The 12,765-nt window shown below is 42.6% G+C and overlaps 1 protein-coding gene across 2 annotated transcripts in view; it reads right to left on the bottom strand.

Annotated features, from left to right (window-relative positions):
- CDHR1 (cadherin related family member 1) overlaps positions 1-12,765 on the bottom strand; it is a 50,349-nt gene that overhangs the window by 10,653 nt on the left and 26,931 nt on the right. For both annotated transcript variants that reach the window (XM_075257838.1, XM_075257837.1), the window contains exons 10-14: positions 12,560-12,660; positions 10,635-10,838; positions 10,195-10,347; positions 8,215-8,379; positions 2,284-2,351 (exon numbers count right to left, since the gene is read on the bottom strand). In XM_075257838.1, coding sequence (XP_075113939.1) covers positions 2,284-2,351; positions 8,215-8,379; positions 10,195-10,347; positions 10,635-10,838; positions 12,560-12,660 — 691 coding nt within the window. The remainder of the gene's footprint in view (positions 1-2,283; positions 2,352-8,214; positions 8,380-10,194; positions 10,348-10,634; positions 10,839-12,559; positions 12,661-12,765) is intronic.

The following is a 12,765-nucleotide window of genomic DNA, read 5'->3' as shown; positions in this document are numbered from 1 at the left end:
CCATAGTTATGTGTTATATGTTATATGGTCATATGATATACAGTCATGGTCATGTGATATACAGTCTCTTGTCATGTGATATACAGTCCATAGTTATGTGTTATATCGTATATGGCCATATGATATAGTCTATGGTCATGTGATATACAGTCCATAGTTAAGTGTTATATGGTCATATGATATACAGTCTCTTGTCATGTGATATACAGTCCATAGTTATGTGTTATATCGTATATGGCCATATGATATAGTCTATGGTCATGTGATATACAGTCCATAGTTAAGTGTTATATGGTCATATGATATACAGTCTTGTTCAGTCTTGTTCATGTGATATACAGTCTCTGGTCATGTGATATACAGTCCATAGTTATGTGTTGTATGGTACATGGTCATGTAATACATAGCACAACTAGTGTCCATATAATAGTATCAACTCTATTAGAACTCATACAATCATGCCATGTATAGTATTCCCAGTTCACTAAATAACGAAACCACAGTATCCAGTTTACTTGGTACTTTTTCCAACATCCTATCCAACATCTCCTTTTCTAGTTACAGATATTGAAGGGCGTTGACTCCACCAAAATAGCTTCTAAACCATTTCTATTCTGTAGATCATCCCCTTTGTGCCAAAGTGCAATCTTACTCTCGAGAAATACATATATATATATATATATATATATATATATATATATATATATATATTACTCAGAAAACTTATCTATGTGAGCCATAGATAAAATACATCAACTTATACAAACAAAACCAATATACCCATACATCAAGCTGTATCTGTGAATCAAAAGGGAACCACACACCTAATAAACCTCAGCAAAGATGAAAATACTAAATATAAAAGTTCGGTCTTACCAGGATTATAGACATAAACATACAAGGTGTAGAGGCCAAAATATGTGGAATCGATATCTAAAACATCCTGCTAATCACTCAGGTGTCCCTATCGAGAAAGTAAATAATCCAAAAAGAGTCCTGGTGTGTTTTGCTTGGCAGCCATCTGGGTTCTTCAGGAGAACAATGCACAGGGGCATATTATTGCCAGTTCTCTTGTCACAATAGAAGTCATAGTCCAATAGTAGCAGAAATAGTCCAAATAAACAGAAGGTCAACCGGGGTGATAGGGGATTCCATCAAGATCTTCACAGATGACAGGTCAGAAGATGCTTCATGCTCCATCATTTTACTCAACCTTACCTATGTCCTAATGATGTTAAAATTGTGATCTCTAGTCTGGAACTGTGAGACAGTACCCAAAATGTGGGATCTGGGTCAGCTGAGGGGAACATTTGTCCTATGGTTAGGCCCGTTGTAAATTATGCTACAATAACATAAATTGGCTAATACACCGTTTTGGGGGTGGTAGGCTTATAGGAATTTTGGGGGTGGTAGGCTTCCTTTAATGACTATGACCTTATTGGTCAAAAGAATATAAGCATGATCTCATTTGGACAACTGACACGGAATAGCCAATACAAAATTGATGTAAATATATAAGACACAAGTAAAATGTATGGGGTGCAAACAGAAGTTATACATTTAAAGAGGATTTTTCACCACCACTGCTAAGTCCAGCTCTTTACATTAGTTAATAGATTGTACTCTGACTGACATGATTGGTATGTTTTCGCTAGCCCTCACCATTCCCAAGCAATCAGTGCTGATAGTTTTGGCATCTGATATACTATTTAGGCTCCGTACTGTCGAGAGGGTGGTGTCAGGAGGGCTGTGACAGGAGGGCCATGTCAGGAGGGCGGTGACAGGAGGGCAGTGACAGGAGGGCGGTGACAGGTGGGCGGTGACAGGTGGGCGGTGACAGGTGGGCGGTGACAGGTGGGCGGAGTCAGGAGGGAAGTGACAGGTGGGAAGCGACAGGTGGGAAGCGACAGGTGGGAAGCGACAGGTGGGAAGCGACAGGAGGGCAGAGTCAGGAGGGCAGAGTCAGGAGGGCAGAGTCAGGAGGGCAGAGTCAGGAGGGCAGAGTCAGGAGGGCGGTGTCACACAGGAGCAGACAATGGGTTTTAATCTGAGCTCTGACACTGGCTGCCTCTGATTGGAGCTCTGAAACAAGCCTAAGAACTTTAGGGTGTTTTTACAGAGGTAAAGCAGCATTTTTAATACATAAAGTGATTTGCATTTTTTACTTTTTAGAACATTGGCCATCACATAAATATAACTTGTTTAGAAAGTTTAGTGACTATTAAATTTAAGTTTAACCTAAACTATCAATTGACTTGTCACATGTATAAAAGTATTACTTACGGATCAGATCCAGCACCATAAATTGAATACTTTATTTCTCCCCAAAGTCCTGAGTCCAGGTCCGTAGCCTATAACACATAATAACTGTTGTTAATTGAAAAATGTACTTTAATATCATATATTGTTAAGCATTAAAGGCAGACAGTCACCAGGGTGAGCCATATTATACCAGCTACCCAGATAGATCAGTATCACCTGAACGTAATACCTTCACCCCCTGGGAATTCATGCCTGTGTTGAAAAGATATTCATTAATTTATTCCAGAACATGTAAATGAGGAATATGGAAACAGTACTCCAAACTCCTATACCCCACACTGCCCAGAAAGGCTCACATTCCCTACTTTGAGTGACCGAGTCAAGTTGCTAAGCCGAAGTCCTGCCCGAGGCTCGAATTTTCATAGGGAAAAGTTTTGGTTTCTGGTGAATGAATATCTGTTGGCTTACCCTTCTGACACAACTATGTAACAATACCAATTATAGACCAGGGCAAGACCAGCGGAATTGCAGTTGCCATGTTTTTGTTACAAATTTGTATGTTTTGTCTTAATTTTGGAAGCTTGAAGGAGGTCTACCCCCAGAACCCCACTTATCAACTCAGCCCTGCATATAGGTAAATATTAACCGAATAAACTGCATTTTCCCCTTTGTTGCCTAGATATTGTGTGCCTCCAATGCCAAGATATTGCTATTTTTTCAATATGCAAACTAGCACTTTGCATAACTGTTGCGCAAAGAGGTATGCAGCATTTCCCTCGTCAATCCAAATATCTCATTTGCATATCGACATAACAGGGAATATCTTTGCAACGAAAGCGTTGATTCACAAAGGGAAAACACAGTTCCATTCAGGTGATGCGACTGCGAGCCTATCTATCTGCTGGGCTAGGTTTATATGTTGTGTTCCAGTGACAAGACAATTCAAAAGAAAAGGAAACCATGCCATTTGGCATGTTACTTTGCCTTGTAAATGACCTGAGTTGAAGGTTCTTTACATGGCGGATTTTGGTGTGATTTCCACATCTCATTATTTTCAATGAGATTCTGCTTTTTAGTTTATATGGCACAGATAATTGAACAAGTGAATTTGGTATCCACATTGTACAGATAAACAAATTGACAGTCCCATTTGTAAGAGGTTTTCTATTTCCAAGATCATATTCAAACTTGTAGCTTAAACTAACTAAACTGTACTTTGCTTTACCCATCTTACGCTCCTCTCTTCTAAGCTGCTGAGCCCTGATAAGGACTAGACATGAGCGAACAGTAAAATGTTCGAGGTTCGATATTCGTTTCGAGTAGCCCCTCAATATTCGACTACTCGAATCGACTATCGAACCCTATTATAGTCTATGGGGGGAAAATGCTCGTTTCAGGGGTAGGCAACGTTCGATCAAATTATACTTACCAAGTCCACGAGTGAGGGTCAGGCTGGATCCTCCGAGCAGTCTTCTCCTTGCAGTGTCCCCGCGGCATCTTCCGGCTCTGAATTCACTCTGCCAGGCATCGGGCCTGGGCAGAGCCGACTGCGCATGCCCGCACTACAAGCGGACATGCGCAGTCGGCTCTGCCCAGGCCCGATGCCTGGCAGAGTGAATGAAGAGCCGGAAGACGCCGCGGGGAAGCTGCACAGAGAAGACTTCTAAAGGTAGGAGAACAACCAGCGTTGATTGGCCGACTGTATAGCATTCGGCCAATCAATGCTGGTTCTGCATCGAACTTTTCCATTCAAGTACGAGTATTTCGAATACCGTAGTATTCGATCGAATACCTACTCGATCGAGAACTACTCGCTCATCTCTAATAAGGACTAGAACAATGCTGGATCAGTGTCCTGGAGACACCAAAGGAGAAACCCTGAGATGGGAAGACGCGTTTAAAGGGATTCTACCACTAAACTAAAATTTTTTCTAATGACCACGTCGGAATAGCCTTAAGAAAGGCTATTCGTCTGCTACCTTTAGATGTGGTCTCCGCCGTGCCGTTCCGTAGAAATACCGGTTTTAACCGGTATGCAAATGAGCTCTCCGCAACAATGAGGGCGGGCCCCAGCGCTGAAATGCCGGTGAGCGCGTCCCCATTGCTGCCCGAGAGCAGTTTCCATGCAGGGTTCTTCTGTCCGCTTGAGAAGTCGGACATCTTCACTTGCGGACAGGGAAGGACGGGCACGGAGTGCAAAAGAACGAACCCGATGCCCATTGAGATGAATGACAGGTGTCACGGACACAGCTAGTGTCCGCTCCTAATGTCCGTGACAGATTTGGAGCGGACACTAGGAGCGGACACTACATGTCGGACACCGACAGTAGTGTGAACGCTCCCTTAGAGATGAGCGAACAGTGAAATATTCAATATTCGTTTCGAATAGCCCCTCAATATTCGACTATTCGAACGAATATTGAACCCCATTATAGTCTATGGGGAAAAAAGCTTTGTTTCAGGGGAAACCACTATTCAACTCAGGAGAGTCACCAAGTCCACTATGACACCTCAGCAAATGAGGACAACACCTCTGGAATGCAACTGGGACAGCAGGGGAAGCATACCTGGGGGCATCTAACATGCCCAAGTCCCTGTATTACGCCACTAATAATGCGATAATAAGAGTTGAGCGGGAGCTGACTTTTTCCCATAGGAATGCATTGACCAGCATTGATTATCCGAATACCATACAGAGTACAGCATTTGGCCAATCAACGCTGGTTCTGCCGGAGGCTCGTCTGTGAGGCTTTGGGCTTTTAAAATTACTAATAAAGGTCAAGTTTTAGTGCATCTCATTTTTAGTTTGTTAGTTCGTCTGTGAGGAAGCGGAATCTAAGATCGGTCCACAGCAGTCTCCATTGTGGTCTGATCTCAGATATAGCAGTGTTGACACAGCTCTGCTACACCTGAGATGCAGCAGAGCTGGCCGTGCGCTGAGCTCTGCTACACCTGAGATATAGCAGAGCTGACCATGCGCTGAGCTCTGCTACACCTGAGACGCAGCAGAGCTGGCCATGCGCTGAACTCTGCTAGACCTGAAATGCAGCAGAGCTGGCCGTGCGCTGAGCTCTGCTACATCTGAGATGCAGCAGAGCTGGCTGTGCACTGAGCTCTGCTAAACCTGAGATGCAGCAGAGCTGGCCGTGCATTGAGCTGTGCTACATCTAAGATGTAATAGCACTGTGTCAACTCTGCTACATTTGAGATCGGACCACAATGGAGACTGCTGTGGACCCATCTTAGACTCCTCCTCCTCCGGCGGAACAGGGTTGATTGACCGAATGCTGGACATTGTATGGCATTCGGCCAATTAACGCTGGTCAATGCATTCCTATGAGAAAAAGTCAGCTCCCACATAACGCAAGCTGACAGGGATCCCGACTAGCAAATAACTAGACTAGAGATGAGAAAATAGTATTCGAAACTCTAGTTTCGAATACCTCGCTCCATAGGAGTGCATGGAAGCGGCTGGCGCTTAACCCCTTGCTGTTCGGCCGCTTCCATTCACTCCTATGGGAGCGAGGTATTCGAAAGAGCTGGGTGAGTAACATTCCCACCTAAATAAAGGTAATCCCTAGTTAACCCTGCCTGTACATCTATCCCTGTCTCACAGTCACATAGTTCACAGTCTCATCTGAACCGAATCTGAAATCCACAATTCGTATAAAGTGGAGGTCACCTGATTTAGCCAGCCAATTACTTTTTCCGATTTTTTTTCGATGCCTCCATTGTCGTAGTTCCTGTCCCACCTTCCCTGCGCAGTTATTGGTGCAAAAAAAGCGCCAGGGGAAGGTGTTAGGGGATACCAATTTTTAGTGCATTTGCCGCGTGGTATTCAATTGGAATCGAACATCTCGAGCAGCCTGATATTCGATCGAATGCCGTTCGCTCATCTCTAGTAATAATCTGTTTACTAGAATTATTCAATGGAAAACAGTCTACCAGACAGCTACAGTACCTAAATAGTAGTCAAGCAGATGTAAAGGCATTGTCCAGACAGGGACACTAAAAGGATTTTTGTCTTATGCTTCGAGGATTAGGAGGTATAGCCTCTTAATCTGTGATAAAAACATTGCTTAAAGCTCATTCAAGATTATATTATTATTGCCCTATGGAAAGACAGTTATTTCAGTTCATTTTACTATTCCCATACAATAAACCAGAAATAGTTTAAGGGAACCTATGAGCACAGCCCTCCGCAGAGATAGTGCCGGGCTTAAGTGACAATATTCTTAAAACAAGTATAGCAGGTAGTCTTAACGCTGCGGCAGTAAAGGGGAAAGTAGGTCATGTGGTGTCTGAATGGACTTGGTAAAGAACAGTAGCTCCACAGATGATGGGAGGCCTTGGGTGCAGAGTTTTTTATTTAGATAAAATAATGATTTTAGAACCTCAATCACAATGTTCAGATATTACTAAATATACAATGTATTATCAAATAAACAATAGATAATGAAATAATAATTATAATGTCAAATGTCTTAAAATGCAGGAAAATATCCTAGAAAAAAAAACATTTAATGTAAGAATTTTTTTTATAATTGGCATCATAAAAAGCCCAAGAAGACAGGGAATGTGCCCATTTTGTAGGGAGAGATTAGAGAGATAGAAGTATCTCAGACACACTGACAGAGAGGAAATAATACACAGACAATATAGTTAGGCCCTGTTCACACGGGGTAAGAGGGGGCAGATTTTGGCGTGGAATCCTCGTCATAATCCGCCCCTCACAATAGCGGTCTATGTAGACTGCCAGCGCTCTTTTTTTCCGTGAGCGGCAAAAAAGAAGCGAGCTTCCCTTTCTTCAGGCGGATTCCGCGGCTGATTCAGCCCCAGCGTCCGCCTCGCGGCAGTACCCTCCGGACTAGGCCCATTCATTTGGGCCTACACCGGACCAGAGTGCCGCGACTGTCGGAAGTCGCGGCAGGCGTATTTAGGTCCTATTCTGACGCAGCTTCCCACGTCAGAATCAGGACCAAAATCCGCCATCCGCGCCCCGTGTGAACGGGGCTTTATGCTAGCTATACAATGGAGATAGCTGTCAGGTGCATATCCATCTATCAATACACATGGCAATCACCTACGCATGGATGTTTATATGCTGAGGGTAAAGGTATCAGCGACTCAATTTCTTAGATCAACTGTTTTGTTTCCAAGGACAAAATCTCCTCCTAATGAATGACTGCAAATTCCAAAAACAGAACATATGGGTCTGGGCCAGAGAAGGGGTTAATGTCGGCTTTCCTGTTGGTTAGGGCACTGGAAATGGAAATGTTTCAGACCTGTTTTCCAGGCTCTTGATGCCCTTTAGCTGAAGTGCATTTACATTTGTCTCTGAGCGTATACAATAAGGAGCAGTCCGATCCCATCCCTATCCACTATAACTAGTTTAGTTTGTTTATATGTTATTCTGCCAGGAGCAACTGTACAAGAACAAACAAATAACTGAGAAAAGCCCAAGTGACCATCACGTAGGAGATCTAGGAACACTGAACTGCCAGACAGGCATGAAACAGGAAAAGAGCAATCTAGAAGCACAGTCAGGAACGTCTTTGAAAAATATCCATCTGTGACCACACAAGCAGCTAAAAGTAGATACAAGCACATAGAAGACTTTTCATAAGATATTATACGCTGTGAGATTCTGCAGAAATTACAGCCTTTGAAGTTCCAGATGTGTTTAAGAAGGAGAATCAGCCCCTCCCACCTGAAAAAGTTAGTGACTAGAGATGAGCGAATAGTATTCGATACTCTAGTTTCGAATACCTTGCTCCATAGAAATGCATGGAAGCGGCTGGCGCTTAACCCCTTGCTGTTTGGCCACTTCCATTCACTCCTATGGGAGCGAGGTATTCGAAACTATGTTTCGAATACTATTCGAATCAACTCTATTAGTGACCATTTAATAGGAATGTAGACGTGATTTTTTTAAGGATTAAGAGCACTTACTGTTGCAGCCACAACATTAGAGCCCCCAGGGGAATTTTCTGGTATTCTAGCAACATAATACTCGGAAGAGAACCTTGGGACATTGTCGTTGATATCAAGAAGGTGGATAGTTATATCAGCTGTTGAACTGAATTTTTCTGGAGTGTTGACCTCAATGGCAAGAAGCTGAAGGACAAAAGAATATGTCAAAATAAAAGTAAATACATCAATAGTCATGACCAATGCAGTGAACATTCCCTAATTTTTTTTTAAATTTTTTTTAATAAGGGTACATTTCTGAACAAAATGGGACTCACCACTCTCAAAATTATTAGGGCCATTCTCCCCAAGGATCTTTGGTTTTGTCACCAGAAGCCAGCATATCAACCGAGCAAGGGCCACCTAGTGGAACGTTGTTGCTGACATATTGTTATCAATATGCAAATGTGTTCTTTGGAGCAATGAAGGCATTGTAATTTTGAGTCCCGGTTAATATGCTGGGTTATGATGAGAGATTCCCTTAAAAATATAATTTGTATTCTGGAAATAACCATTTATGTACCATTTTCATAAGAAATTCATAGGATAGATCATGTTTGATGTGTGATCAGTGGGGTTCAGACCCAAGGAACCCCTACTATAACTATGAAGCACAGAAGTCCCTTTGTTAACTGATCATGAAGGCCCCTGTGGAAACACCCTTACAAATTACACATTGATGTCTTATAGCAAGATTAGAGCATGGATACACTCTTCAACAATGAAATTACAACAATAAGAAGTAGAGGTCATAAAGTTATGCAATTCGGGGAAGCAGCACGTTGCTAAAAATCTGCAAATCGTCAAATTTTCGAGCAACTAGCTCAAATCTGTGGCATGTGAGAGGTGTGTAAAAGCCAGACTGTAAGTAAATGTTTTTTAGCCAAACAAAACCTTAACAATCAGATCAAGTAGTGTAGGGCGATTGTGTGAGGCCTCCTGTTCTTCGACATGCCAGTTGTCACCACTTGTCACAAATTGAGAGTGACAGAATCCCAGGAACTGAAAGACCCTGATTTATTACAAAGGCACGTTACACATCTAGGCCAACTTGTCGGTACTGCTCAACGTTGCGTTGGTTTGGGAGAACAGCAATTAACTGGAATGACTGGAAGAGGTGTGTGGTAGCTAACCTCTGCACGGAAGGATCATCTAATTGGAAGAATTGCACGTAGCGATCCATTCTGCAATGGAAGTGAAATTGGAATTCACATCAGAAATCTATGGCAGCAAACAGTATCAATACCAGCCATGAGAAGCACAACACTGCGCTGCAAACCAGATGTCCAGCTACAAAGGCTATCATGGTGCACATCAAGGTGGCAATGGAAGCTAGAATGGAGATATATCCTCTTCAACAATGAGTCCTGCTTTTATCTCAGACACAATGATATCCATAAATTGCTGTGAAGACCATGTTGGCAATGCCTTGAAGGAACCTTCATAACGGAACATCACTACGGAACCACTTCTGGGATTTTGGTGTGGGGTGGCATGGTGTACAGCAGTCAGTTTCATTGATTTGGTCATGGAACCAGTGGTGCAATATTTTCACCATAGTGTACCAGTAGCTGTGAGCAGCATGTGTGGCCTAAACGTGCTACCATGGTCTTCAAGATCTACAGACTAATTAATTAAGACGACTATCGAATCTGTAATTTCCATAATTCCAAGACTTTTTCTTCTTGGTAATGTTGAAGAGTGTATATATCATTGAAAAACTCATTTGAACCTTTGGTGTTTCCATCTCCGCCAACTTCATTTTGTATCTGCTCCTACATCATTGACCGCTGACATTCCAGATAGACAACATGATGTTTACTATGATCGTTATAGGTCGTCCAAGGGATTTTAACATATAGGTAATGACACCAGTGTAACTGTAGACTTAACATTTTCATCCAAGTTGCAAAACAGTTCCCAAAATTATATAAAGTGAATAAAAAAAATTGCAAAGCATACCTTAAAAGTTAACAAATGAAACTTTTCATAGTCTATCCCTGCAGAGTTTTCCACAATTATCGTCACTTGCGCTTCATTTAAAACAGTTTGGGGTACAACACGAAACATTCCCCCAGGTCCAACTAAACGCAGGTTGAACTTGGCATTGGCACCCTAGAAATATTTTTAAAAAGTTAGTGCAAAGAAAATAGTATAAAAATCACTAGAGATGAGTGAATAGTATTTGATCGAATACCTCGCTCCCATAGGAATGCGTGTAAGCGGCCGAACACCAAGGGGTTAAGCGCAGTGAATATTCGATGCGCTTAATCCCTTGGTGTTCGGCCGCTTACAAGCATTCCTATGGGAGCGAGGTATTCGATTGAATACTACTCGCTCATCTCTAAAAATCACCTATGTATGTATGAAACAATTCAATAAAATAAATATACTCTACCAACCTGATCCGAATCATTGACAGTAATTTTAAGTCCCCTCAGTATCTCTCCTTCTGGGGGATGTTCATACATAGTAAGCTCGAATTTATTCTGTGGTCCATTTTCCCCATAGAATGTAGGAGGATGGTTGTTAAGATCAACAACTCTTATGGTAACAACTGTAAAAGCTTGGCCCACGACCTCACCAGCAGGAGTAAGTTCAGACACCTAAACAAAGAACAATCATAGATATATAATATGCCAGATCATAAATGTAGTAAACCTTTACATTGTCTAGCCTCAATGGATACCACCAATAAGTTGTCAAACATTACACCAGAATTTTGGTAAAATTGTAGCACACATTGTCACATCTTAAGCCCTGCTCTTCTCCCATATAATCCAACTCCCTTTCAGCTACGCCTTGGAAAAATATGAAAAATGCATAATAAACATGGTGCATTGCATGTGAGGGCGGGTTCACACCAGCGCCTGATCTCCGTTTTACAGGTTTCCGTTTCCTGCCCGAGAAGCTGGACAGGAGACGGAAACCTGCAGTCACTTTTCAAACCCATTCATTTCAATGGGCTTGGATAGTGTCTGGCCGTGAGCACCCTTGAGCATTTTGTGCTGTCCGTGGTGAAACCGTTTTTTTTTAATCGGACACAAAGTCGGACATGCAGGAATTTGTGTCTGGTTAAAAAAAAAACTGTTTCGTCGCAGAGAGCACAAAACGCTCACAGGCGCTCACGGCAGGACACTGTCTGCCAGGTTTCTGTCTTCTGTCGGCAGAAGACGGAAACCTGAAAACGGAGATCGGGCACTGGTGTGAACCCGTCCTAAGTTAGTTTGTTTGGCACAAAATAATCCATTACTCTAGCCTCTTATCTTAGTAAATCTGCTTAGGGCTGAGGCTCCATGTTTCGAAAATGCAGCAACTTCTGTCGGCTGCTCTATAAGAATAGTTTTGCAAAGCTTGTGGGGTAATTTCAGGTAAGGTGAGCAAGTGCAAGAAATGAAAGACCTTGTAGTCTTAACAAATTCTGAGGAAGTCGGAGAATATGTATGGATGGAGTAGTCTTTGGTGAAGACCTGCCTATTACTTAGAAAGTCATGGAGAAACCTGAACCTAGCGCATCTCCACCAAATAAACACCTCGGGATATAGGCCAGGAGGGAAGAGAGAGTTAGGCCTAGTTCACACGGGGCACGGATAGGCATATTTTGGTCCTGATTCTGACGTGGGAAGCCACGTCAGAATAGGGCCAAAATGCGCCTGCCACGACTGTCACTGCTTCCGACAGTCGCGGCTTCCCGCTCTGGAGTAGGCCCAAATGAATGAGCCTAGTCTGGAGGATGCTGCCATGAGGCGGACGCGGGGCTGAATCAGCCGCGGAATCCGCCTGAAGAAAGGGCAGCTCGCTTATTTTTTCCGTTAGCAGAAACATACCGCTCATGGAAAAAGTAAGCTAACGGTCTGCATAGACCTCTATTGTGAGGGGGCGGATTCTGATGTGGATTCAGCACCAAAATCCATCCCCTCTTGCCCCGTGTAAAAGAGCCCTTAGAGAACAGGGGAAGTACAAAGCCCATTATCTCCCCAATAACGGGCTTTGTAACCTAAAGCTAAACTGTACACTCCGCCACAGTTGCAGAATGTAAGTGGTATCCCTTGCAGTTATCGGAAGTGTGTATGAAATTGATTGGGAAGTCCACAAAAGAGCCTGAAGTGAAGTCAGGTCAACCAGATTTGATTCCAAGGAAACCCATTGTGGACAAACAATCTCATTGTCAGTGGACACATTTGCATAAAGTTATACATTTTAAAAACAATTTTCTGCTCTCCAAATTTTCATCTTTTTTGACATCCCTTTGTAGGTCTCAGAGAGAACATGGTTAGACTATAATTTGAGATTGAATACAAGGCAGTCTAGAAAAAAAACACCATACCTGGATCTTCAACTCATACACCTCTTTCTTCAGTTCATTTGGATTTTTAATGACAGTGACGGCTCCCGTTACATTGTTTATATCAAAAGCTCCATCAGCACCTGTCAACAACCATAAAAATGATTCAATATTTTTTAGCTGGAAAGATATTCCTACTTTTTTAGTTTTCATACGGCAACCAATTATTGCAAATGGAAGTGCCGCCA

This window comes from Leptodactylus fuscus, chromosome 10 (assembly GCF_031893055.1).
Source record: "Leptodactylus fuscus isolate aLepFus1 chromosome 10, aLepFus1.hap2, whole genome shotgun sequence".
Classification (NCBI taxonomy): Eukaryota; Metazoa; Chordata; class Amphibia; order Anura; family Leptodactylidae; genus Leptodactylus; species Leptodactylus fuscus.
Note: the sequence above shows the minus strand (reverse complement) of the source record. Positions and strands in the feature narration are given on the sequence as shown.